Here is a 25,014-nt window from a genome sequence, read left to right as displayed (position 1 = left end):
AAATCGAAGACCAAATGGTTGGTTCATATTTCAAATGCTGTTTGTAGTCTGTCAACGATTCGACAAAGAAACATCGAAAACATCGCAGTGTCAAACCTAACCTTGCCTTCGATGACAATAATAATAAAGCAGCTGCTGAAATTGAAAAGTTTTTCGAGAAATGGCACGTAAACTAACAATTTTATATGGCAGCCAAACTGGCTACGCACAAGATTTGGCCGAATACATATGGCGTGAATCGAAACGGTATTATTTCAAGGGCACTGTTATGTCATTGGATAAATATGATATTCAACAATTGATTTATGAAAAGTTTGTTGTGTTTGTGTGTTCAACAACTGGTCAAGGTGAAGAACCGGACAATATGAAAACATTTTGGCGATTTTTATTGCGTAAAAGTTTACCACCCGATTCATTGTGTTCACTAAATTGTGCCGTACTGGGTATGGGCGATTCAAGTTATGAAAAATTCAATTTTGCTGCTAAACGTCTTAACAAACGTTTACAACAACTTGGTGCGAATCTTTTAATTCCAATCGGACTGTGTGATGATCAACACGATTTGGGACCGAGTGCTGTTTATGTTAATTGGTTAAATGATTTATGGAATGAGCTTCTTATACGTGCACCCCTTCCGGATGGCCTTAAACCATTGACCGAAACACCGCGACAATTCCGATGGAATGTCGAAATTGTTAAGACACACAAAATCACTGAATCGATTGAAAATGTTTATGAAAATTATCGAGATGCTGTTTTCGATAAAACCACTTTTAAAACAACTGTAATTGTTAGTATTTCAATTAGCTTGTACAATGATAAGGCCATTTAATTACGAGGAAAAAAATAAAATCTATTCTGTAGGAAAATAGACGAACGACGGCCGAAGAACATTTTCAAGATGTGAGGCTAATTAGTTTCAAGAGTGATCTCTTAAATTGGCAACCCGGCGATGTGCTCGTTGTGCGACCAAACAATTCCGATGAACAAGTTGATGAGCTGTTTGATATCTTTAATGAGCATAATTTCGAATTTGGTGCCGATACAATAGTTCAACTTCATGAAATTGATGCGGGTAAGAGTGAAAAAGTTTTTTTTTTTTCATTGTAAATATTTTATTCAAAATCAAAACCAAAAAATCATCCATAAAATTAATCATTAACTTCGATGTCATCGTCTTGTTTCCAACCATCTTCATCGGAGAAGAAACGTCGTTTGTTGGCCGTATTCATGTATGGTTTGAGAACCCATTCTGTGTCGGCTGCTTTAACTTCGTCTATCGTTCCCAATTTGATTTGATACAATTTCAATTGAAATCGTGGACCGACTTCGGTTAATTCAGTTTCACCATTCACCATTCGGAATGTGTGATGCCGAAATGCGATATAATCATCATGATTGGCGAATGTGATAACACGTTTTGAATCCTCTTTTGGCACCGGAAACAAATATTTTAGAATTGACATCGAACGTTCGGCTATTTTTGTTTTGAAATTATGGAATACTAAATGTGGTTTTTGTTCGCTCATTGGTCCAATGTCGGGCACATCGTGTCGCATTACGACACCGCTTAAATTAAAGTAAGCGGTTGGTCCGTAGGGCAAATGACAAATTACAAGATTGTCAGGAACACCACGATGTTCATGCACGAATATCAAATCGGTGACATCGTTTGCTCGGGCTGCATGCACCAATTGTTTCATTTCATAGTTACCACGATTCATGCGCTGAGCATTTGGAAACACTAAACGCAATTCTTTGACAAACATTTTCAATCGAGCCGATGGATCACGGGCAGTTGTGATCATAATTTTTGGATCCTCACAGCCTGCATACCGATACTCATCATCTTGTGATGACACTGTGTTTGCACCACCACTTATTCCAGCCAACGATTTGGATGCTTCTGGCCCTAAAATGATTTTTTTTTTTTTTTAATTTAATTCATCAATCGAAATTGTAGAAATTATTTACCTTCATCGGTCCATTTGAGTTTGTCCTGAAGTCCGATCGCCTCACGTCTCAGGTCACCATGAATTGGGATGCCTTCCTCTAAACTTCGCTTCAGTCGGTCTTTTTTCTCTTGCAACTGTTTGTGTTTATCTTCGACCGTTTTACGGTATAAATATTCACGTCGCAAACGTGCCTGCCGTCTCAACATTTTTTCGACTGATTTTTTTTCACGCTACTATTTCAAGATATTATTATTTGGTTTAACAAATTTACAACTATTTCGAGTAAACGATGTTAAGTTCTGCACGTGTTGTTAGACTGCCACAATGTTTATCTGTCAAAGCAATGGTGTTTGTCAGTCAATGTACGAGTTGATCGAATGCGATGTTTAAGGATGGTTCACATTACAAATGACAGTTACAGTTTATTCGATGAGTTTTTTTTTAAATCTGCATTTTCAATTTTCGTACTTTTTTCAGCATATTTTATTAATTGAAGAAAAATGTTTTTTTCTTTTCTTCCTTTTCAGAAATGCCGGTGCCAGATTTTTTGAAAGCCGTACTCCCATTGAAAACAATAGCAAAACAATTATGGGATTTGAATGCCGTTCCACGGCAACATGTTTTTAAAGTTCTATCTCTAAATTGTGAAGATGAATTAGAAAAAGAAAAATTATTGGAATTCACCACGGCCGAAGGTCAAGAAGAATTATTTACGTATGCAAATCGACCGAGACGTACAATTCTAGAAGTGTTACGCGATTTTCATAAATCAACTTCGAAATTAAATCTAGAGTTGTTGTTTGAAATTTTTCAATTTATAAAAACTCGCTCATTTTCAATAGCATCATGTGTTGAACATGGTAAACTCGAAGTGCTTGTTGCAGTTGTTCAGTACAAAACGATACTATCGACTCCAAGAAAAGGTCTTTGTTCAAATTGGCTGAAGCAATTAAAGTGTGGCGATGAAATTCAGGCGGTTATCAAAAGAGGTACATTCAAAATTCCAAGCGAAGAAAATTCAACAACACCGATCATAATGGTTGGTCCCGGCACCGGATTGGCACCATTCCGAGCATTTCTTCTGCAACAATTTTATCGACTCAAAAACAAGGCAAACGCTCAACATTTTCCATTCACATTATTCTTTGGATGCCGTGGTGAAAAATTGGATTTTCATTGCAAGTAAGTCAAGTATGTCATCACGACTGATGGGATATGTAATAAACAAAAACTTTTTGGCCGTTTACAGGGATGATTTACTGGAACTACAAGAACAAAAATTGCTGAAACTTTTCACCGCCTTCTCACGAGATCAGGATCACAAAATGTACGTTTCTAAATTAAATCATTTCAATGGGAAAATAACTTAAAAATTCAATTTCAGCTATGTACAACATCGAATTACCGAACAATGTGGATGGCTGCGTGAACAAATCATCGATAAATCGGGCGTATTTTTGGTGGCTGGAAATTCAAAAAATATGCCCACCGCTGTCAAAGAAGCACTTTCAGAAGCTTTAAACAATTCGGACTATGTGCAAACAATGATCGATACCGGTCGATATCAAGAAGAAACATGGGCTTAGATCAATAATATTTCCAGTATTTTTTGTATTGACAAAAATTATATTTAATTTTTTCTTCGGTTTGATTTTTATCTCTCAATATGTTTCTGTTTCATTTTATAAATAACTATGCGCTTAAACATAAAAAAAAAGAAAATTCAGTCGGAAAAGCCCCATACACGTAAATTGCCAGCGTCTCTTCTGCGATCGTTGTTGTCTTTGTCGTCGCATGCATAGGCCAATAGATATTGCTTTGGATGCCATGCAACGGTGAATGTGGCTGCATCAACTGAAATGTCGGCCACTTTTTCACCCGTTTCGGTGTCGCCAATGTCAATAAGTAGATCCTCACTTGCCGATGCCAACAGTCGGCCATCATGACTGAATGAAATGGTACGCACAGGCCAATCCAATCGTGAGAAAATGCGCTAAAGACGAACCAAAATGTTAATTTCTCCAAAGCAAAACAACTTCTTTTCAAAAAATAAAAAACACTCACCAGGCAAGCCAGTTCATTTGCATCCCATAACGAGACCAATGCATCCGCCGAACCGGTTGCAAAGTATTTGCCAGTTGGATCAAATTCGATGCAAATGCATGTACCAGGATGTGCCTTCAGCATGTGTTGTAATTCCAAATCGGGATAGCTGAGAACATGGATGCATCCTTGGCCATTGGTTAAAAAGAATAAATCGCTGGTGTTGTTCCATGCGATTTCGTTCACCTCAAAATTGAATTGTTCTTCGGCACGGATTTTATGCGTTCGTGTATCGATGAATGTAACTAAATCTTCTTTATTGCCAACAGCAATTGTGTGTCCATCTGGTGACCATGTGATATTAATATTTTCACCTTTTGTATTAATTGTTGTGGAACATTTTCCGGCTCGAACATCCCATATGCGTACTGTTTTATCACCACTGGCCGTACTCAAGAGGTCCGGCAGTGTTGCGTGCCAACACAACTGATCTACTGAACCAGTGTGCCCTCTGTACGTATTATCTTTGGCCTATAAATCAAAACATTGAAATGAAGGCGCCAAAAATGTTGGTTTAAAATACAACAAAAAAAAATGCTGTCTTACCAAACGATCACGATCCAATGCGAATATTGCCACCGATTTGTCAAACGAGCCAGAAGCCAAGCGTCTTCCATCACAATTCCATCCAACCGAATGAACCTTTTTAAAGATGTAAAATAAAAACAAAAATAATATTGATACAAAAGTTAGTTTTGGCCAACAACACTTAACCTTAAAAAAATACACATACACACATAATACAAACATTAAATGCCAAACAAAATCAAACATTTTCAGTATATTTTACCTTTGAAGCGTGTGCTTTTTGCTCTTTGCATTTATTATGACCTTTGAAATAGTCTTGCAGTTGTTCAACGCGCGAATTTTTACTGATTTTCATTTTGATTGATTTGTATTTGCGATTAAAAATACTAAAATATACTGCTTGTGTATATTGTTTCAAAGTGCCGCAACATAAATATTTTTGTAAATATCAAAATCGATGCACAGTCAGTGTGTCCAACTGTAAATATGAACTGTCAGAATCAAGAGTACGTTCAATGTAGACCACATTAGCACCAACACACACATACATACATCCGTACATAAACTCATTCATCATTATCTCCTCTAATTTGCAAATTTAAATCAATGTTTAGACAATGTTTAACGCAAAAAAAAACGAATTTAAATTCTTTTTTTGCGATAAATGCGAAGAAAAAAAAATCTTTTTGTAAAAAAAGTAGATCATTAGCAATTGTTCGTCTTTTATTCTATAATGCGGTACAATGCAAACAGCATGTTAATTTGTATGTGTGTTAGCTATTGTCAAAATTCACTAACATCATCAAAGTAAGTCGAAAGAAAAAAAAAACGATAAATGGATGAAAACTGAAACGGATCACACGGGATACATGTATGTATCAATGTGTTTGTGTGTGCATCATCAGTGCGAGCCTTTACACTCTGCAAATTGATAGTGACAACAACAATACCAGTAGCTGTAGTAAAAGCATTTGTCGTCGTTGTCGGTTGCGCTTTGGGAATTTTCAATATATATTCAGTGTATGTTTTGTGTTCGGTGGACTGCGGCAGAAAAACAACACAATTTTTGCTCGCATGTATTTACTTCCTAACTTCATTCTGACTAGCTAAATAGTACGCAACCAAATTTTTCTTTTGTTCACACACATACTTTATATATTCAGTGGTTTGTCATTGCATTTTGCCTAAAAAATTGTGTGGTCTATTGTGTTTTCATTTCCCAATCATTTTCGAATCGACATTTTTATTTCGTTTTATTAAATCCAGAGAAACAAATAAAATCCACAATTGTTTTTCGTTTTTTTTCTTTTCATTTTGTGTTTCAATTCAATCGTTGTGATCCTTAAAGAAAAGTGCGTTTTGTTTTCCATCTTTAAACGTTCGAGAAAAACAAAAGTTTACCCGACATTTTTTTTGTTTTAAATTATATTTTGTAAGTGAACATTTCAAATATTGTATTGAAAAATTGAGAAAGAGAACATTAGGTATAAACAACAAAAAACAGGTGTATTTAGCAAATTTTACGATGTATTGAATATCGTCGGAGAAAAAAAGGAAGACTTGTTTGGTTGTATCTTCTTCGGTGAAGGGTTTCGTGTGTGTGTCTTATGAAAACAATTGGTTTCTTTTGTGCGTGTTGTGGATTCATTTGCAAACACCCGGAAAAATTGATTGTGATTTTTTCCATTGTGGTCGCTGCTACGATGTGATTTTGTAACTTGGAACTAATGATTTGATTTTTGTAAGTTGCTAAATAACAACAACAGCCGAAATTCTAATAGAATCGTTAACGTGAAAAATGTGATATTAAAACGGAAGAGTCGAAGCAACTTCCTTCGATACATGCTTGATGAACACGTTCACTTACAACATCTAAATATAGCCCTTCCATTCATAAAATTCACAAGAACCATAAATTTCACAGTCACATAGAGGGACAGAGAGAAAGAGAACAGAACATGAGCTACACACAAACTCACCCATTCGCCGAAAAACTACCAACGGAAATAGTAGGAAATTGACGATCCGAACAATAACGAATAAGTTGATTAAAGTTCAGCACATGAAATGAAAAACTCGGATTAAAAGTGTATATTTACATAACATAAGTGTTGAAGTGCCATGTGTCAGCACTCGACAAACAAAACACACACTTGTCTATTCAATATATAGACTCTTTTTTTCGATTCTATCTTCCTCCTCTGCTACTTTTTTTTGATGTGCACACAATTGTGAAGTTATTGAAGATGAAGAAGAAGAAAAAATGATGTGAGAAAGAAAAACGTGCGAGTACGCAACCAATTATGAAGAACGTGATTTCGGGTATCGGTTTGTTGCCACAATTATTGACGCTCCAACGCCAATGCGATGTTACTCTCTTTCTTTTTTTTACTTTCTCTCGTTCTCATTCTCAGAATATATATATAGATGAATCGCATTTTCAACATATAGCAAACAAGATTAAAACACCTGTGTGTATGTATGATTGTTGGGATGTCATTGTGTCTGCTAATATTTATACGTAATGTGAGAATGTTTTCATCATATTCTTCATTGCTTTTTCTTCAATTCATCCATTTGGCCGTGTGAAAACATGTATGGAAACGGGCAATTTCGGTGCGAACATAAGAATCGTCCGTGTTGCAAAGGGTGTGTCAAGACGCAGCACATACGAATTCTATATGATGACATTTCAATGCATTGAATTCTCTAATTACTTATTCAAAGAGTCATATTTATCTATCTCTTTCCCTCCTTCCCTGATCATCAAATTTAGATTTAATCATTCAACTAAAAAAAAAAACAAGTTAACCACAGACGGTTTTCAGATCTCGTCTTTTGTGCGTATCGCATACACATCACAATAGATTAAATAAATCAATAGATAAACTATTGCTAATCTAGCTAAAGTACAACAGTCGGTAGAATCAACGGAACAAGCTGTTCAAATGTTTAATTCTGACCAATAGCCAGACGGGTATTGTGTTTTTTAAGCCAAAACGCGAAGCGATAATTCATTAAAAAAGTGATAACTGGCTGGGATCCGATGTAAAAAAAATCCCCGGAATCGCTAGACTATTGTGTAAATTGATATTTAATTATTGCATCACTCGAATCAAAATCAAATTAAAATGTTAAAATATCGAAACTTTCGTTTTCAGTTTTTTTTATCGTTGTACAAATGCTAAAATTGGCTCAACACGAATAATTCTTTCAACGATACTGTGTCTGTGCATGTGTTGTAATCTGAAAGATAAGCGAACGCAAAAAAAACACTAGCGTCTATCAATCAGAAAAATGCTTTTATTGCTCATGTTACAATTACAATGAAATACTTATCGCAATCAAATGTGTTCTGTTTATTGAACGCTCCAATTACTTCAAGCTCATTTTCAGAAATGTACAATACACATTTATTGAATATATACTATTTTTTATTGTTGTTCAATTTGCAGAAAACGAATGCAGCAAAGTATAAAAGAGTATACTATGCTCGAATCAATTCAAAAACCCACTTGAATTGATGCATAAAATGCCGGCTAACTAATCAAAACTAATAATTTGAATTTAAATTCATATTATTGACGGCGACTAAACGGTGAATCGAAAAAAAAAACTCTATAAATACTACTCGTAAATTTAAACCGCTCAATTTATTTGATCAAACACAAATATTTGTCGTACATAAATCAGATAAGGTCAATGATTATATTTAAATTGCCCAAAAGAGTTACGACCACTCTGTAAAAAAACACGTGTCGAACATTGGTGTTTTGAATTGAATCGACCAATTTATCCAATTTCACACGCATTTGAATGCGAGCCGCATCACTTTAAATAGCCTAAGCATTTGAAAAATGAGCAAACTACATGAGGCAGCGAGAATTGATAGTGATACAAAGCATTTAATTCAAATTCAAAAATAATCTGTCGAACATTTTAGCGCGCGTGTCTTCTTCATCTCTTCTTTTTTATCAATTGAGATGTATGCGTATGCATCCTATGGATTAAAGGCATATTGTAGACATCGACGGAATTCCGACAATAAACAAGTTAATCAAAAGCACTACTATTGACAGCACATTTGTAATTCAGTTTTTAAAAAATTGATTGGGCTATATTACGAGCATTTTCCATGATACATCACTTTAATATTACATTAGAAATTGTGCTTATTAAATTCTAAACTAATTTCATGTCTTTAATCAAATTACAAATCGATTTATGCGAGGGAGATAGGTTAGAGGCAGATAGTGCGAACGACAGAAAGAAAGAAACGACAGTGAGAGAGAAAGAAAGAGACAGGGAGAGAGAGAAAACAAGGCAGAAAGCATGAATGAAGAAGATAGAGTGAACGAGACGCTGTGTATCGTTGATGAATTTTTCTTCGGGTTCAACGTGCATGAGATCAACGGAATCGTTTTATTTTAATCAGCAATATGCTCAATGCTCATGCATATGTGAACGTATGTAATGTTTTCACAAATGGGATCCGAAGCACGTTTGTCTAATTAGGTTTAAAATTCTCAAACTATCTATCTCTGCTGCGCCTTTTAAATCGAGTAAAAAAAAGAGAATGCGAGATATTTCATTGTATTTCTAGGGTGTGTGTGTATGTCTGTGCAAATAATGCAGAGAATAAAAGACCCAAAGTATGCTGTTGTAAAAATGATAAAATGTGTATTCAAAAAATGCCATAATTGATTTCCTTCACTGGCAAAGCATTGAAAAAGGTTTCCGTTCTATGAACATTGATAGAATTCAACGATTTCAAGGATTGTGGGTGATTCACATATTTGTGAGTGTGTTTTTTTTATCTCAAAATGCAGTGACATGTCCCATTCGTATACTTGACCACATTTTGTGACTAATTGAGATGATAATTTTCTCAGGGCAATAACTAATGCGACACGGTTGTTGATGAGATCAAACTAGTGTAAATAGAGCCATTAAATAAAGTCATACAAACATCAGCAGTTCTCAAAATGTTGATTAGATGAGCGTGTGTTTGAGTTGCATACATCCAACGTTGGTTTTGTATTTCAAGCACAAAAATACGTTATCACATTGCGTATATGTTTGGTGTTTGCTGGATGCGTTCGAAACATTACAGAGATTTGCATGCAACAAAATACAGAAAATGCGCACAGGTGAAGAGCACTTGTGGTGATAATTATTAACTATCTTCAGACACAAAACTGGGAACGCAAGCTTGAGCATACATAGATTGCCATTAGGCGCCACATGATTTCATATTGGCTGACGCTGCAGTAATGTGCCCTGCAAACAACTCACAACCAGATAATTTAATCACTTGCCCATCCACACCAAATATGTGTTGAACAAGTTGTGATAATTCACACAACCAATCATACGTCGTTCGTCTGGCATATGTGCCAGTTTTGCATACCGTACGACGATGATACCAAATTATTTTTTGAATTTTTTTTTTTGCCGAAATTTGATCACGGCTCATTTCATCTATATAAATTGAAATCCTCTCCTATCGTAAATTGACTCAAACATGCCCGGTTGCAGATCATTTTACACGTAATCATATATGCAATAAATAGCTGATGACGTCATTGAACTGATTGATTATAAGCCATGCATACACACTTTTTAATTGAATGAGAGGAAATATTGATGTACATCATCATATTGCAATTTCAGTTGCTGAAAATAAATCAAAATAAATTCACTTGCACGCAACATGTTATGCAGTTTTTGTTTAGATAATTTATTCGAAAAATCATCATGAGTTTGTTTATATGGTAAACTTTTAAGCAATTTCATGAATAATCATATCATGAACCAAGCGAGAGAGAGAGAAAGAGAGTTCAGTGCTCGAAAATGATGACACATTCTGATTGTTCGAATTACATCCTTTCTGGTTTTTTTTTCTATTGATCATATTATACGCTTTAAAGTTGTTTGTGTATCGTTTGCATTTACCTTTTCATTTTTCTCATTTGTTCTGATGTTCATTGAATGGGCTCGAGCCCATTTATTCGCTTGAATGAATAGAATTGAAACTCACAGGGAGAGAATATGAAAAAATAAAACACACACACACACCATAAAATAGCATTTATGAGATGGCAAATATCAACGACAAAACGTCTCAAACAGAATAATCAAAGCATATAGCTCATTATCATGTCGTTTGTCTGCTGTGTCGCATGCATATTGTTGCGTTTATGTGGTAATGTTACTTAGACTCACATACACAATGGTACCATTCCCAGAATAATGATGAAAGATAACAAGCTGAGAGAGACAGACACAGAATGTTAAAGAGTGCTGCCATAAAAGATAGAAACCATTTCAGCAAAAATGACACAAAAAAAAAAATACATTTTCCGTTTGAAAAAGAAATTCATGAAATTTCCGAAAATATATTCGCATATGATTCCAGCCAATTTCCTTTCTCTCTTACGTCATCGTCATCCCTTTTTTGCGCATTACCGTACCAAATGCATGGAATTTGTCTTTGAAACTCTTTTTACGACACATTTTTTTCCAAAAGAAAGAAATATTCGCCGGTTTATTACAATGTGAAAGACTAAACGTCAGTACATCCAGTCTATCAACAATAGTTCAATGTAGGGTTGGCCGGTTTTGATCATCACTTGGCATTTTTCTTTGTCCAATGCCATAATTTGAACGCATTTCGCTAAAACTTCAGCTATAGTTTCACTTAAAAACTTAAATTATGGATGCAGACAATCTTGCTCAAATTATAGATGCAGACAAGTTGAAGAACACTTGAAAATTATGAATAATTCGCTCAATGGTGGACAAAAATGGAGATCGACTGGGGAATTATCACCATATTTCTAACATATGTTTTCGAACGAACTTTTATACATGAAGATAGTTCGAATGAGATTAGTTATCATTTTACTATTTCAACAGCAACCACCACCATTTCATTACTTATTTTTTTTCTCTTTTTCTCTGTTTGCAGATCATCAAACGCAGTTTCCACCTATGTTAAGGTAAACTTGTAAATAGTGTTAGTTACTGCAACGGGCTCGAAGTGATACGTAAATTATCGGAAACGCACGAACACATATAGTGAAATCAGCATGTTTCGTGAGGAGGAAACACTTTTGGCTAGTGCCAAAAATGGAAATGCGCCAACAATTGTTTCAAGTAAGTCGAATATAGAATTTGATTTAATGTTGTGAGTTTTCTCATTCCTCTCAATCTATCTATGTTAAATATAGTAATAGACATTTTAAGCATTCTTTTCTGTTCCGAAGGCATTGGTTGCTGTTGTTAGGGTAATTCGTTGTTTGAATGTGTTCATTCCTTAAATGTTACCATCAGTGTTCGGGGCTCACACAGAGTGGTATTGTTACAAGGAATTCATTATGGATTTTTCCCTTTGTACATTTTTACATGGGAACAAAATCCATTTCCTCAAAATTAATTGCAATCGAAACATTCCAACAGCCGACACATTTCGACACAGTAGCTACCTGGGCCAAATATTTCTCTATGCAAATGGAATTTGTCACAGATTTAATGCGTTTTATGTGGAAGGCACAAAGTTCGAAAATCTTTTGGCTAAAGTAAAAGGCGACGATGCGTACACTATTAGGTTATCTATTTGGAGATTTTTTTTTTGGTAGAAAGAGGGTGCGTCATAACAGCCGTCACGTCAAATGAAGACGAGGAAAATTAATGATAGCATGTTAGGTGATAGAAATGTGTTCATTCGTCGAATGAATTGAAGATTTCAACGGTAAAAAGAAATTTTGAACCAAACGAAGAATGGCATAAACACTTTGAGCTCATTCAATACAAAGTGTGTACACTTCATTTAGTTATCAATTGTTGCGTTTTTCCACTCTTAACATTTAATTTGATATAATTGCTGTCATTAAGTTGTGATCAGATGGACGGGTCAATTACAATGTGTATCCAGTGAATGAGGCCCCCTCTAAAAAGTGAAACGAAACATAAATTATATTTTATTGGCGCAATGACTTCTTTATCCATTTTATAAAATTATCGGCAAAAAAAAACGAAAATAGAAAAGATGATACGTCAAATGATTCGATTGCATGCGTATCGATCGCATTTGAAAATTGCAAACATTAAATGAATCGAATCGGAGCGATGCACTTCATTGACTTGAAATAATATCAACTAAAACTCATCTATACACACACATGCGCGCGCGTCTGTCGATTATCGGAAAAGGAAAACTTCGATCGCTGATGTTACAATTCAATTTTTGAAAATATTTACACTGAATCGTCTGAAAAAAATTGTCATGTTTCTTTGTAATCTTCGTCGTCCAAATTGCTGTGCACACAGTTTACTGTAAAATCAAACTAATTGATGGAAATTTTCATGACTATTTCTGTCCCTCTTCTGTCGTTCCTTTCGCTTCAACACTTTCGTGTTATGTTTCAAAATTTAATTTTTGTCGCTGGGATTCACATTTGCACATTCAACAATTTCTTTTTAGCTGTGTTGGCATTTTCCATTCGTTGCGATATTATATTTAATCGCATTAGTAACAGTTTAAGATGAACGTAATAGGGCTCAAATCTCAAGTTTGAAATAATTTTAAATCCTCGCAATTAATTCCGAAAGTTTTATTTGAAAATCTCTTTTATGTTTACATTCTTGTAATTGTGTGACATCTGCTTCATTCACGGCATCTTTGTATCTTTTTTTCTATATAAATTCGGTTACTCCATCAAAACGCACATCATGAGCTATGAGCCCGTGTTGTTTGTTTGAGCAACTAATAAAGAGATTTCGAGTCGTGTTTTTGGTTGCGTTAGCAGAGAGAAGTAAAAGAATATGCGGCTTCAGGCATTCACTCCCTCTTTCTCGTTTGCTTACTGATATTTTAAAATGCATTAAATTCTCGAACGAAGAGAGAGAAAAAAAGCGACCCACAATGTATAGCGTCACACAATATGAATGAATACTTCTGATTAATTGCTGAATCTCATCTTTGCCTATCTTCCAAAAAGTACGATGTTCACCCGCGCCTTTCATGTTATGTTTGCCACGAAATGTTTTGTGTATGATAACAATGTCGACCAAATATTTTGAATTGGTTTTAGTCGTGCTCATTTTCCAAATAACAAAAAATAAAATCATATTACAAATTAAGAAAAAGAATGAAAATAAACTGTATACGTATACATTTGCAAAAATTCAACAGATTGAATTATGGGCATCGAAAATGAACGACAAGTAAAGGGGAAAACCGAATGAATACCGAACCGAGAATGAAATGTTATAGAGAATGCAAGAATAGAATTATAAATACGCGTTCGCGAGACAGAGGCAACACAGAAAAGAAGAATGAAAACGAAAAATTGCTGGTATTCGCAGATTTTGTGCGCCCTTCATTTGATCATGCTGCGTAAATGTATGCATGTGCATGCGTCTGCATTTTAAGCTGCTTGCCATTTGGTTTAGCTTTCAGATTAGTTGAGGTGCTGTTTTCGTTTTTGATTTATTCTTTTGTTGTTGTTTTAGTTTGGCGTCTTCTTTTTTCATCGCTTGGTCACATAAACAAGAATTTCTATGTGTAGATGTATGTGTTTTCGATTACATATTTTTTTTTAAAGAGAAGGTATTCACATTTGTTTTAGATGGCAGCAATGGCGAAGTGGAAAAAGCACCATTTATTGCCAAACCAGTACGGCTCACTCCAGCTTGGGAAGCGAACAACTTACCAAACGATGAACTAAATTTTAGAGGTATTTCTAGTTTTTCGACATTTTACCATTCGCATTCGATTCACTTCAGATGCAATTTTTAATTCATGTCTTCACTCGTTGGAGTGTGTTTGGTGTTTCGTGTGTAATAAATGAATTTTATTCTTTTTTTTACTTGATAAAATTTTCAAAGGCATGACAATGGAGCGAGCCACATTGGAAATAAATCCACCACGAGACAAATTAAAAATTATTTATTTTATACTATTGTTGCACGGAATCGGCACTTTAATGCCATGGAACATGTTTATCAATGCCAAAAGTGTAAGTTTTTCAATCAATCAATTGAGTTGATTTTGTGATGGATTTTTGATTTTTTTTTTGTTCGGGTTACTATTGCAGTATTTTGTTGGCTATAAATTGAATGATAGTTACACGATGGTTCATACGGATTATGTTAAACATTATGATGGAACTTCAACACTAGCAGCACAAATTCCAAATTTGGTCCTTAATTGGCTCAACATTTTCCTAAATTTGGGGTAATTATTATTTATAACTCGATATTTAACGTTTCTTTGAACGAAAAAAAAATTGATTTGATTTCTTTTTTTAGTGGAAGTTTGACGCCTCGCATTGTGTGGAGTATTATAATTGAGGTAATCGTTTTCATTGTAACCGTTGGACTTGCAATGATCGATACGCATGAATGGCCGGGAATTTTCTTTTGTGTAACCATTGGATCGATCATCATTTTAAATAGTATGTATCATTTAATAATTTGGTGATGTTTTCGACCGAAAATAAGAGTGTAATTAACATCAATTCTATCTGTGTCTTCATAATCGTTTAGTTGCTGGTGGAATTTATCAGAATTCCGTATATGGTATGGCTGCGAAATTGCCATTCAAATATACGGGCGCTGTGGTATTGGGTTCAAATATTAGTGGCACATTTACATCGATTGTTGCTATTCTCAGCACATATTTTGCATCATCTTCACGAACAGCAGCTATATACTATTTCATTGCGGCTATGTTTGTATTGTTGGCTTGTTTCGATACATACTTTGCATTACCTTTGAACGTATGTTATTTGAATAATGTTTGGCCCCATTCATTTATAAATTAAATGGTAAATAATTTCGCAAAATTTACAGAGATTCTATCGTTATCATGAGCTGATGCATGAAAAAGAAATGGAAAAAGTACGGAAATTGGGTGGATCAACAGGTCGGCCACCATACTGGAGTATCTTCAAACAAGCATTTCCACAACTGTTTAACGTTTTCTTCATATTCTTCATCACATTGAGCTTATTTCCAAATGTTCAATCAAGTATGTCTTTTTTTTTTTTAAATTGCAATTACGTTTAAATAAACGATTAATATTTTTTTTATAGATATAAAACGATCTGACGCAAATTTCTGGATTACGGACCCTGATTTGTATATGTCCGTTTTATGTTTTTTGACATTCAATGTTTGTGCCATGTTCGGCAGTTTGACAACATCATTTATTCAATGGGTAAGATGGCGTTTTTTCTTCAATTAAATACATATTTTAATGTTTGGTTCTCAATTTAGCCAAAGAAAAATTATCTCGTATGGCCGGTGGTGCTGCGAGTTGCTTTTATTCCGTTGTTCTTATTGGCCAACTATCACCCATTGGATACTAAGCGAAACTTACCGATTTATATCAATAATGATTATGCATACTGGGGTATCGGGGCTGCAATGGCATATACATCTGGTTATTTGAGGTAATTGTCTCATTTCATCAAAATTAACATCAATTCAATTCAAATGACGTCTTATTTTTCATTTTCAAAACTTAGCTCGTTGGCAATGATGTACGCACCACAAACAGTTCAACCACAACATGCACAAACAGCCGGTATATATATTTTCTTATATTTTTCCATTAATTCTTTCAAAAACTCATGCTAATCGCACTTTTTTCCTGGTCTCGTTTAGGTATGTTTGCTGCTGCTATGCTTATTACGGGAATTTTCGCTGGTATTGCTGCATCCAATGTGTTCCCAATCATTGTGAACGCAGTATCATGGTAACATATGTGTTCATATGCTGTTTCTAACAGCATACACATATTACCATTTGTTAAAAACATAAAAAACATTTGTTAAAACGAAATTGTTCTATTGAAGCATCATTTACATATGTTTGACTGAAAAGAAAAACAACTTCCCTTTTTTTAAATTATCGACTAAAAATACTGTAAAAAGAAAATTTGACAAGAGTCCAAATAGCAAAAAAAAAAAATACAACAAATGGGAGAATTTTTTTTTTAAAGAAAAACAAATAAATTACGACTAGACTACCGTTTGTTTGTTAACTATCTCTACTCTTTTTTACTTGACCCGTGAACAGGTTACATAATATATAGATATAAAAAAAAAATCATCTCCGCCGATAAGCTCTTTATTTCAATAAATTGTAAATTCAACCAGTACAACAACAGGAGAAAAAAAAACCGAAATGTCTCATGTCAAACTTACTCGTGTATTTTAAGAACTGTCTTTGAATGAATAAATAAATTTATATATATGAAAAAAATCGAAATAACAAACAAAATAACATTTATAAGAATGAAGCTAACTACCAAAATTTATATATAAATATGTATAATAACACAATCATAATCATTTATTCTTTCATTCGATCGAAAACGAACTCATTCATGATTGAATTGCATTTACAAGAGACGATTTCACATAAGAATATTCAAGCAATTTCATTTGACATCGAAACCTTTTTTATATCATCAACACATCTTCCGTCACTTCGTTGTCGAAACACAATCCCAAAACCAAAAAAAAAACAAACAAACAACTAATAACGATTTTGCACGATGAAAACTAATACAACTTTTGTTTCTTTCATTCTTTTTTAAATAAGTTTTTTTATAGGATTTTTTTTATAAAAACTAACATTTAGATTAAACTATTAATTATTAGAAAATTGTCCTAACAAGAATTTTTCCTTAAATGATAAGCCAGTTGAAATGAAGTTAAATACGAATCAATACATTTGATTTGCGATTCATATTTTTGATTTGTAAATGTAAATTTACTATTTATATTCACTTTTCAAATATCTTTTTTTTTATTAGAAACTAATATCACACTATTCTTCACCTGGACAAAACCAGACAAAACAAATCATTATGAAACTATAAATCATTAGCTATTGGAATTTTTTTTATACAATATGCATAAAAAGCAGTTAAAAAATGATGAAACCCTCTTATGACTATTATTGAAATAAATGAAAAAAAAAACCAATCATAGACATTTGTAAAATTGTATAATACCAGAAGAGATACTATTTCATACGTTACGATACAGAAAATAGTAGTTTAATTTTTTTTACTGAATATTCATCCACTGCTAGAAGAAGAAGAAGAAGAACCACTGAATCTTGTAAATCTTGGTAAATACTTTTTGACGCGCTGTGACGTCTACTAATAACTATAAAAAAGCAATTTTTTCATGAAAATTCTCAATTTAATTCCTCTGTAGACTATATCATATATAGCTCGTATGTTGCACGAGCATTTTCCAAAAAAAAAAATCCCAACTCTAAATTTCTATTATATCGATGAAGCCGCGATTCCATTTTCAATCTAAATACTATCGATCTTCTTTTCAAAAATAATCAAACCGTAAAAAACATGTTTACTTAACCAGAAGAGAAAAATGTTTGATGATGAACTGTTATCCACATTGCAACTCTCATACACCGACATTAACGCACTGAAGTTTTTTTTTATTTTGAAGATGGGACTACGCGGTTAAAATGACAATAAATAAACCAAAATAAAAGAAGAAGAACCAAATATACTCTTCTCTTCGAATAAAAAAAATACATAATCAAATCCATTGCGTTCTTTCCAATGCGCAATACATATATAAAAAACAAAACCTCCAAAAAGAATTATAATGGACAATAAACTTGCTTGTAGGAGAGAACATAATAATATTAATTACGCACATTGTCATTTTTTCAAATCTTCGCATGCGTTATCGCAAAGATAACAATACAACAACAAGAAATGATATAACGGGCGAATAGACGTCAAAAATATTGTATTGACCAAAATAAAATCAAGATAAATTTGATTCGTTATTTGTTAGAAGAAAAAAAAATTAAGATTATTTTGTTAATTTCGTTAGATATCGTAAGAAAAGCATGAGTATCGAGAAAAACATTTTTTTTTTTCAAAATGATGAGGTCAATAGATAACAAATGTGTGTAACTTTTTTTCGATTTTCTTAATAAAAAAAACAATGGCTTTTTTTTCTTGATTCGATCTCGATATTCAAACTCGATTCAGGTTGAACGAACAAAAAAAAACTGGAAACGAAAAACTAATTTACGCTCCTTTGTGCCTCATTGCAATCATCGTTTTATCGTAATTATTTCGTAATGCATTTTATGTTGGCTCTTTTCTTTTTGAAGATTTATGCGTATTAAAATATGAATAAAAAAATCACTTTAATAATAATTTATTTGAATGCGACGGTGTGCATTTTTCATTCCAATTTCGTTGTTGAATTTTCACTCTTAGACGCTGCTGCAGTAAGTAAAACAAATCCTATCAAACACATGTGCCCTTGAAATCTAACACTAGACAAACAAATGATAAGGTATAAACATGAGACTTTTTTCATTTTAATTTTATTGCATTTTCTTATTTGTCATAGCATATTTTTGATATTTTACACAATTTTCATGATTGAGAAACAAAATAAGTATCTAAAAGTATACTTGTTTGTTTTCTATTGACCAAAAAAAATGAATCTGATTGTATGTTTTGATGTGGTTGGTGTTGTTTTTGTTTGGAAGTAGGTTCCATGTCAAATTTTGGGATTGCTAGACGTGGGAGGGATTATTCAATCAATAGCGAATAATTTTGAGGTTTGGTCGATAATTGCAATTTCCGTTTCATATACGGTTTCCCTGTTAATCTCAAAAACTACATCACATAAACCTTTTCGATTTTTGGCTGAACAAAGAGCTCGTTTGTCTTAGGGCACACAATGATACCATTTTCTTTGGATAATTGTGATAACGCCTGTGAAGATACCAAATAACAAACAATTGTTAAATTATATTGTCTGTGTCGTTAATTTTAAAATGCAAATAAATTTACCTTCTGTCCGAATATTTGACCATTTGGAAGCATCATTGGAATATTATGCTCGTTCAATGGAGCTCCCGTAACTCTGTAAAAATGACAATGACAATAGATTGTTTGAAAGAGGCAATTATGTGGTGTATACAAAGACACACAAATGTGTTAATTACCTGCATATGAGTCTGCTCTGTGCACAATGTGAATATGGTAGATTTTCGGCGATACGATTTAAGCTTGGCAGACAAACGGGACAATTATCATTTTTGTTATTTGATGAATAGCATTGTGGTGTTTTTAATGCCGATAAACCAGCCTGAACCACAACACTCAACACAGATTGTGATGACAATTGAAACAGGCGATAATTTTCCATTCTATAATTTATGACTAAATCATCCCAACGTGCAATATCAAACAGTGATTTATATGGCTCAACATCTGAAAGAAAATGAAAACGACAACCAAAATGAAATCGCATTTAAAAAAAAGCATGTATTGCTTCACATTTGGTTTCTCTTTTGTTGTGTTTGTTATTTACCTGTATTTATTTGGAAGGCCAACAAGGCCATGCATTGGCTAATCTCTTTCAATTGATCATTTTCAAATGCTGGAAAAAATTTGCGTGCATGTTTAACGGCACCCAAACGATCCTCATTTCGTATGAGCTCCACAAATTCTTGTACACGCAATTGAAATTCTATATTTGAGCTGATTTTCCGAAGTTTCGATTTGTTGTCATTACACCATGCTATACATTTGGCTGTATTGTGTCGCCGTAAATCCTCTTCAACTTCACGGGTCGTTTGGAATATTTCCAAATTGGTTAAATCTTTGATACCTTTTCGAATTGCAAGCCGTTCGGCCGTTTCATAGTAGCCCAAACGCAAAAAATGCTCGACTATCATTCGATCTAATCGCGTTTGTCGCCATTCATTTGAATAAGCAATTGTTAGTTCGGGTGGAATACTTTGAACAACCGATTGACGAACATGGTCCAAGCGACGTTTACACGCTTGCACCGCTGATAATTCGTCTGATATGCTTTCATCAGCCTTACGTTTTAATACTTGTAACCGTTCAACAACACCACCAAGTAATCTTGTTATCTCATCAGCTGATTTTGATTCCAGGCCACGCTCCAATTCATTTGTCACGTTTTGTATTTGACTTAGTTCACGATCCAATGTCTTTTGTGCAATACGAAATTTCTTATTCAAAATTTCATACGGTACCTTTAATAAAGATCGAAAAAAAATTTAAATGTTAGAAATTCAATTGAATTTGGTGTTTGAACGAGACGAGAGCAGAAAAAAAAACACAACGAGACACAACGAATGTAGAGAAAAAAAAGCAATGTGCAATGCAATACACACACATTTATATTTATTTCAAGGCCACTTTGATCGTCTTTGAAGTTAACGTTACGACAAAAAGAGAGAAAAAAATAACATTCTCCATTCTCCACATTTAAATGGCATTTTAATTGGTTGACATTCTATTGTTTCAATGAAATATTTGCACAAATATTTTTGAAACAAATAGCAATTGCAATAAACAACAAAAATTAAAACATAAATCTACATAGAAGAATAAAAGAATACAACATCGAATGATGATTTCATCAAATTGTGTATGCAGAAAAATTCGACGTAGTTAAAACTCTCACTCCACCAACATAACATATATATACACCACAAAAACAAAACCAATAAATATTCCAGTGTGTGTCATCAAATTTTATCTCTATCAACCAAATATATTAATTTTTAACATTAAATGTTTGCAATTTAAACATACCCACAATGGTATGTGATATTTGATTTCAAAAATAAATTACGTCGCAAAACACATTCGACTCCCTTAATACATATCAATTCAGAAATGTTGTCAATTGAAAAATATTATAATAAATTCTCACCTTTAACGTTGGATATTCCATCGCCTTGAGATCAGACATGATGGTCAAAAACAAAACAAAAAAAAATAATTGTCAAAATATTACACACAGCTGTTCAGAATTTGTATGATGTTTCGTAGATTTATTTACTTTGCCTTCTAAACAATCGATAAATGTTTTTGTGCCTATTTCCACAGCAAATGATTTTGTTCATATATTCGAGTAGTGTGCACACAAAGAGATTGCTTGTATATAGCATTTACCAGCGCACCGTCTGATAGCACATAAAAAAGACCTTATTTTTCTCTCACTCTTATTGTATGGCACATCTCAAAAAAAACTCTCAGCTGTCACATACAGCAGCGCAATACAGATTTTCGTTTGTCACGATGTGGCGCTGCTAGTCAATTGGACAAAATAACCAATACACAGTGTGTACCAACATGAGAATGTGCAAAAAAGCGATCAAAACTTGGTTCGCGTCATTTTCACATCTGCGGCCATTTTAAATGCTACGAGTGGGGTTTTCAGGACGCGCTTCGACAAAAAATTGTCAATTTTCTACTGGAATCACATTCGCCGGATGAAATTTTGTGCAAGAAGTATTGTAGTCAGTGTTTGTTTTGATTTAGTGTACGATTCAAAAAAGTATCGGCATCAAAGTTTTCGGTAAAAAAAACGAAACCAACGTGTGTTGTTGAACGATTTTTTTTTTTTTTTTTGAATTAAAAGAAGAAGAAAAAATTTATCACACAGTGCAAAGAGTCAAAATCGAGAGTGCGAGAGAGTACAGCGAACAGAGCGTATAGTGTGTATTAGTGCGGTTTGTTCGAATGAATTCAACCTGCATGCTACTGTCGCCACCACCGCAATAAAAATCATCCATCAACCGAAAAGCAAAAGACAAACTGCAACATTGAAACTGTTGTTCGCAATATACGATAAAACAGTAAAGAGCAGAGCAAAAAAAAATATATACGTAGCAAAGCCAATTCAATCAAGCAAAATAAGAAAAAATAACGCAAATTTCACCGCGAAAAAAAGCAAAAAAAAAAAAAAAAACGAAACGAAAACGTTCGGCGAAGCGGGACTGTTTGTTTGGTTCTCTCGATTGGAAATATTTCTAGTGCAAAACACATTATATAATTTTATGTTAGAAGCGTGTCTATTAATTGCCTCCAAATTTCGGATTTTCATTTTGTCGCCTGGCCAATTGGCTCTATTGTTTGGATTTCGGATGAATAGTGAAATTGTCCTGATAGCTGTTGCATAGCAATTGTGGTAAGTGTGTGTTTTTTTTTCTGTATAGAACTCGTTCCGTTTGTCTAAACAATATTGGCCGCATTGCTAGTTTTTTTTTTCTTCTCATCTCAGTTCGCTTGTAGGCTCGTTTATTTGGTTAAGTTTGTGTCGCGTAAAGTTAAGTTTATAAAGCTAAGTGTCTGTTGTGCGACAACTCGAACGTCTCCATTCACATTGCCACTATATAGTGTTGTCGAATAAGTGAACACATATCCACTGAGAAACAATGGCGTGTATGTGGCGCCGGTCGTAATATTTCCCGCGTGCAATTTTTTGCCATCCATTTGCCATTTTTTTTTTTTAATAAATTTTTTTTTTTTTTTTTTTTCAAATATTTATGCAGAGTGAGAGAGTGAAAAAAAGAGAAATAGAGAGAGAGCGAAAGAAAACAAACATGAAAATGATAAAATGTAAATTGTGCGGTATTCCATGGAATCGGACGAGATGTGTATCCGATTAGGTTATCCAAATGTGATGGAAGTACCATATATATTCTGGTCAAATAATCAAAATTGTGAATATACAAATAGTGTGACATATTACCATATTTAATTTGGATTAAAAGAATCGGATTCGATATTTGTGTGTCAACAATAGCGCAAAGCGCGCGCTATAGCACTTTCCAGACACAGGGAGAGAAGCGTATTACGATTATCCAAACCAATAATCCCGATCATTGACAGTGCATGGGACACATAGTAGTGCGCAAGCAAAAAAAAAAAAAACAACAGAGAAAATGACAAAATGAAATGCGAACAAAAATGGAAATAAAAAAACGTCCGACACCAAAATAACAACAAAAACAAACGAACGCTTTTAATCATCGTAAATAATAATAAATTCGTATATGTATAAAAGAGACATATAGTTATGAAAAGTCGTGTTCTATATTTATGACTCAAGTCAAGTATAATTGAATTCCAAATGGCCGGAGCGCAAAACTTGTCCGACCAATTTCATTTCATATATACGAAGCGTATTCATACAGTTCAATATGCGAACGGGGCAAGAGTAAATGAAACGAAGCATAGCTATATTGTACAATTTGTGTGAGCCTCTTCTTCTTATTCGCTTTTTTTTCTTCTCTCATTCGAATTCATTATCTTTTTTGACTTCTCTGACTGTTGCTTACTCTTCTTTTTCTGATTCGTTGTCGGGTATGCTGTTCTGGCGGCGGCTGCTGCTGCCGCCGCTGCTGCCTGAACTCTCCGTTTTACGTTGCTCAAGACAATTGTGTATAAAAGCAGCATGTGTGCATATATATATAGATAAATTGTTCGTTCATTCGCTCCATTCCATTTTATAAAAGTTGGCAAGAAGTCATGATTCTTGTCGCACATTTTTCACCTTGTTGTTTGAGCGTATTGTTTGGATTCGCCGTGTACCGAACATTTATCGACACTGTGTTTGATTTGGAAATGTCTCTCACTCTCTTTACTTTGCGTTCCTTATGTGTGTCTCGGAACTCATTTCATGACACTAACACAGTTTTTAGCAATTTCAAAGTGCAAGCATGAGAAAGAGATAAAAAGATACATCTCTCTCATTTTGATCTTGTTCGTTTTACCATATATAAAATATATTGCAACGTTTGTGCGCTGAAATGTGGTACGATTGTCGTTTAATCTATGCTGACCGATTTAACATCCGTAGACACGAAATGGCTCACTGACTTTTTAATATTTGCAAATATAAACCAATAACAATTATATATGCATGCAATACATAGAAACGTATTAAAATCATTGCTTTGCTGTATCTTTTTTGGTTTTTTTTTTCTTTGTTGTTTTTTTGATTCGTGGAATAACGATCATTTACATTAAGACGAAAATGTGAATTAAAGTGATGAATAGACTAAAGATAGATAGATAGAGACACAGACAGATACAAAAATTCGACTTTGCGACTTTGTCGTAAATAAAATAGTCTTGAATATGATTTAGACGAAATGGAGTACGCACAAATAATTTGAAATGGACAAATCAACCTAGTTCAAAGAGGAAACCGAGACAGAGAAATAAAAAAGAACTGAGACGAGCAAGAGAGAACGAGAGATTGAGATTAAACGAGCGAGAAAAATAAAAATTCAAAAGACAATTTTAAAAGAAGAATGAATAAGAAGAATCTTCGTCTTCGTTGCTTCTTCGTTCATGACGAAAATACACCAACGAACGATACAGTAACAAAAAAAAACATAGGTACTGAACGAATGAACGAAATGCAAAGAACACGACGAAGATATTGTGGCGTGTGTATAGAAAATGAGTATATATATAAACGTATAGTTTATGAAAAAAAAGAAGCGAATGCGAAAGGTGCGCAATAGCCTCACCGGTTGTAATAACAATCAAATAACAACACACAAAGTACGT

The 25,014-nt window shown here is 33.8% G+C and overlaps 6 protein-coding genes across 10 annotated transcripts in view; 3 read left to right on the top strand and 3 right to left on the bottom strand.

Annotated features, from left to right (window-relative positions):
- Nucleotides 1–115: 115 nt before the first annotated feature.
- Nucleotides 116–3,620, top strand: LOC116347143 (NADPH-dependent diflavin oxidoreductase 1). The gene is made up of 5 exons (XM_031777613.1): nt 116–790; nt 865–1,075; nt 2,483–3,137; nt 3,205–3,282; nt 3,340–3,620. Exons 1-5 carry the CDS (start codon nt 161–163, stop codon nt 3,539–3,541), a joined length of 1,776 nt encoding a protein of 591 aa, XP_031633473.1. The 5' UTR covers nt 116–160; the 3' UTR covers nt 3,542–3,620.
- On the bottom strand, nt 1,101–2,306 carry LOC116347149 (U3 small nucleolar ribonucleoprotein protein IMP4). The gene is made up of 2 exons (XM_031777625.1): nt 1,975–2,306; nt 1,101–1,912 (listed from the first exon to the last, which is right to left on the bottom strand). Exons 1-2 carry the CDS (start codon nt 2,159–2,161, stop codon nt 1,152–1,154), a joined length of 948 nt encoding a protein of 315 aa, XP_031633485.1. The 5' UTR covers nt 2,162–2,306; the 3' UTR covers nt 1,101–1,151.
- On the bottom strand, nt 3,589–5,077 carry LOC116347148 (THO complex subunit 3). The gene is made up of 4 exons (XM_031777624.1): nt 4,849–5,077; nt 4,605–4,700; nt 4,020–4,529; nt 3,589–3,948 (listed from the first exon to the last, which is right to left on the bottom strand). The coding sequence occupies exons 1-4, from the start codon at nt 4,939–4,941 to the stop codon at nt 3,679–3,681; spliced, it is 969 nt and encodes a 322-aa protein (XP_031633484.1). The 5' UTR covers nt 4,942–5,077; the 3' UTR covers nt 3,589–3,678.
- A 459-nt stretch (nt 5,078–5,536) lies between these two features.
- On the top strand, nt 5,537–16,638 carry LOC116347144 (equilibrative nucleoside transporter 1). 4 transcript variants are annotated; one of them, XM_031777614.1, is made up of 13 exons: nt 5,537–5,699; nt 5,935–6,018; nt 11,557–11,744; nt 14,219–14,326; nt 14,478–14,608; nt 14,687–14,826; nt 14,901–15,046; nt 15,138–15,370; nt 15,444–15,621; nt 15,686–15,810; nt 15,870–16,045; nt 16,121–16,179; nt 16,260–16,638. In XM_031777614.1, exons 3-13 carry the CDS (start codon nt 11,678–11,680, stop codon nt 16,352–16,354), a joined length of 1,458 nt encoding a protein of 485 aa, XP_031633474.1. In that variant the 5' UTR covers nt 5,537–5,699; nt 5,935–6,018; nt 11,557–11,677; the 3' UTR covers nt 16,355–16,638. The 4 variants fall into 4 exon arrangements, with proteins under 4 accessions (XP_031633474.1, XP_031633475.1, XP_031633477.1 ...); XM_031777615.1 differs by lacking the exon at nt 5,935–6,018; XM_031777617.1 differs by lacking the exons at nt 5,537–5,699; nt 5,935–6,018 and adding an exon at nt 6,227–6,327.
- Nucleotides 16,639–18,985: 2,347 nt separating this feature from the next.
- On the bottom strand, nt 18,986–21,664 carry LOC116347147 (E3 ubiquitin-protein transferase MAEA). Its single transcript, XM_031777623.1, has 5 exons — nt 21,362–21,664; nt 19,982–20,675; nt 19,614–19,881; nt 19,459–19,531; nt 18,986–19,380 (listed from the first exon to the last, which is right to left on the bottom strand). Exons 1-5 carry the CDS (start codon nt 21,398–21,400, stop codon nt 19,282–19,284), a joined length of 1,173 nt encoding a protein of 390 aa, XP_031633483.1. The 5' UTR covers nt 21,401–21,664; the 3' UTR covers nt 18,986–19,281.
- A 170-nt stretch (nt 21,665–21,834) lies between these two features.
- The window catches only part of LOC116347146 (C-terminal-binding protein-like), a 42,959-nt gene continuing 39,779 nt past the window's right edge, over nt 21,835–25,014 (top strand). The window contains exon 1 of one of the 2 annotated variants that reach the window (XM_031777622.1): nt 21,835–22,621. The gene's annotated coding sequence lies outside the window, so the exon portion shown is untranslated. The remainder of the gene's footprint in view (nt 22,622–25,014) is intronic. The other variant, XM_031777618.1, reaches the window with a different exon arrangement.

Source organism: Contarinia nasturtii, unplaced genomic scaffold (assembly GCF_009176525.2).
Source record: "Contarinia nasturtii isolate CC-2019 unplaced genomic scaffold, AAFC_CNas_1.1 Cnas_scaffold_1699, whole genome shotgun sequence".
NCBI lineage: Eukaryota > Metazoa > Arthropoda > Insecta > Diptera > Cecidomyiidae > Contarinia > Contarinia nasturtii.
The sequence above is the reverse complement of the archived record's forward strand: the minus strand, read 5'-3'. Positions and strand labels throughout refer to the sequence as shown.

What these genes read in the sequence shown, in the direction of transcription:
- LOC116347143 (XM_031777613.1), top strand. Translation starts at nt 161, where the DNA reads ATGGCACGTAAACTAACAATTTTATATGGCAGCCAAACTGGCTACGCA. An exon ending in CTTTTAAAACAACTGTAATT is followed by an intron (nt 791 to 864) that starts GTTAGTATTTCA and finishes TCTATTCTGTAG; the next exon opens with GAAAATAGACGAACGACGGC. An exon ending in AAATTGGATTTTCATTGCAA is followed by an intron (nt 3,138 to 3,204) that starts GTAAGTCAAGTA and finishes GGCCGTTTACAG; the next exon opens with GGATGATTTACTGGAACTAC.
- LOC116347149 (XM_031777625.1), bottom strand. Translation starts at nt 2,161, where the DNA reads ATGTTGAGACGGCAGGCACGTTTGCGACGTGAATATTTATACCGTAAA. An exon ending in ACTCAAATGGACCGATGAAG is followed by an intron (nt 1,913 to 1,974) that starts GTAAATAATTTC and finishes AAATCATTTTAG; the next exon opens with GGCCAGAAGCATCCAAATCG.
- LOC116347148 (XM_031777624.1), bottom strand. Translation starts at nt 4,941, where the DNA reads ATGAAAATCAGTAAAAATTCGCGCGTTGAACAACTGCAAGACTATTTC. An exon ending in AAAAAGCACACGCTTCAAAG is followed by an intron (nt 4,701 to 4,848) that starts GTAAAATATACT and finishes ATCTTTAAAAAG; the next exon opens with GTTCATTCGGTTGGATGGAA. An exon ending in CATTGGATCGTGATCGTTTG is followed by an intron (nt 4,530 to 4,604) that starts GTAAGACAGCAT and finishes TTTGATTTATAG; the next exon opens with GCCAAAGATAATACGTACAG.
- LOC116347144 (XM_031777615.1), top strand. Translation starts at nt 11,678, where the DNA reads ATGTTTCGTGAGGAGGAAACACTTTTGGCTAGTGCCAAAAATGGAAAT. An exon ending in AACATTTTCCTAAATTTGGG is followed by an intron (nt 14,827 to 14,900) that starts GTAATTATTATT and finishes TTCTTTTTTTAG; the next exon opens with TGGAAGTTTGACGCCTCGCA. An exon ending in ACAACATGCACAAACAGCCG is followed by an intron (nt 16,180 to 16,259) that starts GTATATATATTT and finishes GGTCTCGTTTAG; the next exon opens with GTATGTTTGCTGCTGCTATG.
- LOC116347147 (XM_031777623.1), bottom strand. Translation starts at nt 21,400, where the DNA reads ATGTCTGATCTCAAGGCGATGGAATATCCAACGTTAAAG. An exon ending in TGGAATATCCAACGTTAAAG is followed by an intron (nt 20,676 to 21,361) that starts GTGAGAATTTAT and finishes TCTTTATTAAAG; the next exon opens with GTACCGTATGAAATTTTGAA. An exon ending in CAGAGCAGACTCATATGCAG is followed by an intron (nt 19,532 to 19,613) that starts GTAATTAACACA and finishes TCATTTTTACAG; the next exon opens with AGTTACGGGAGCTCCATTGA.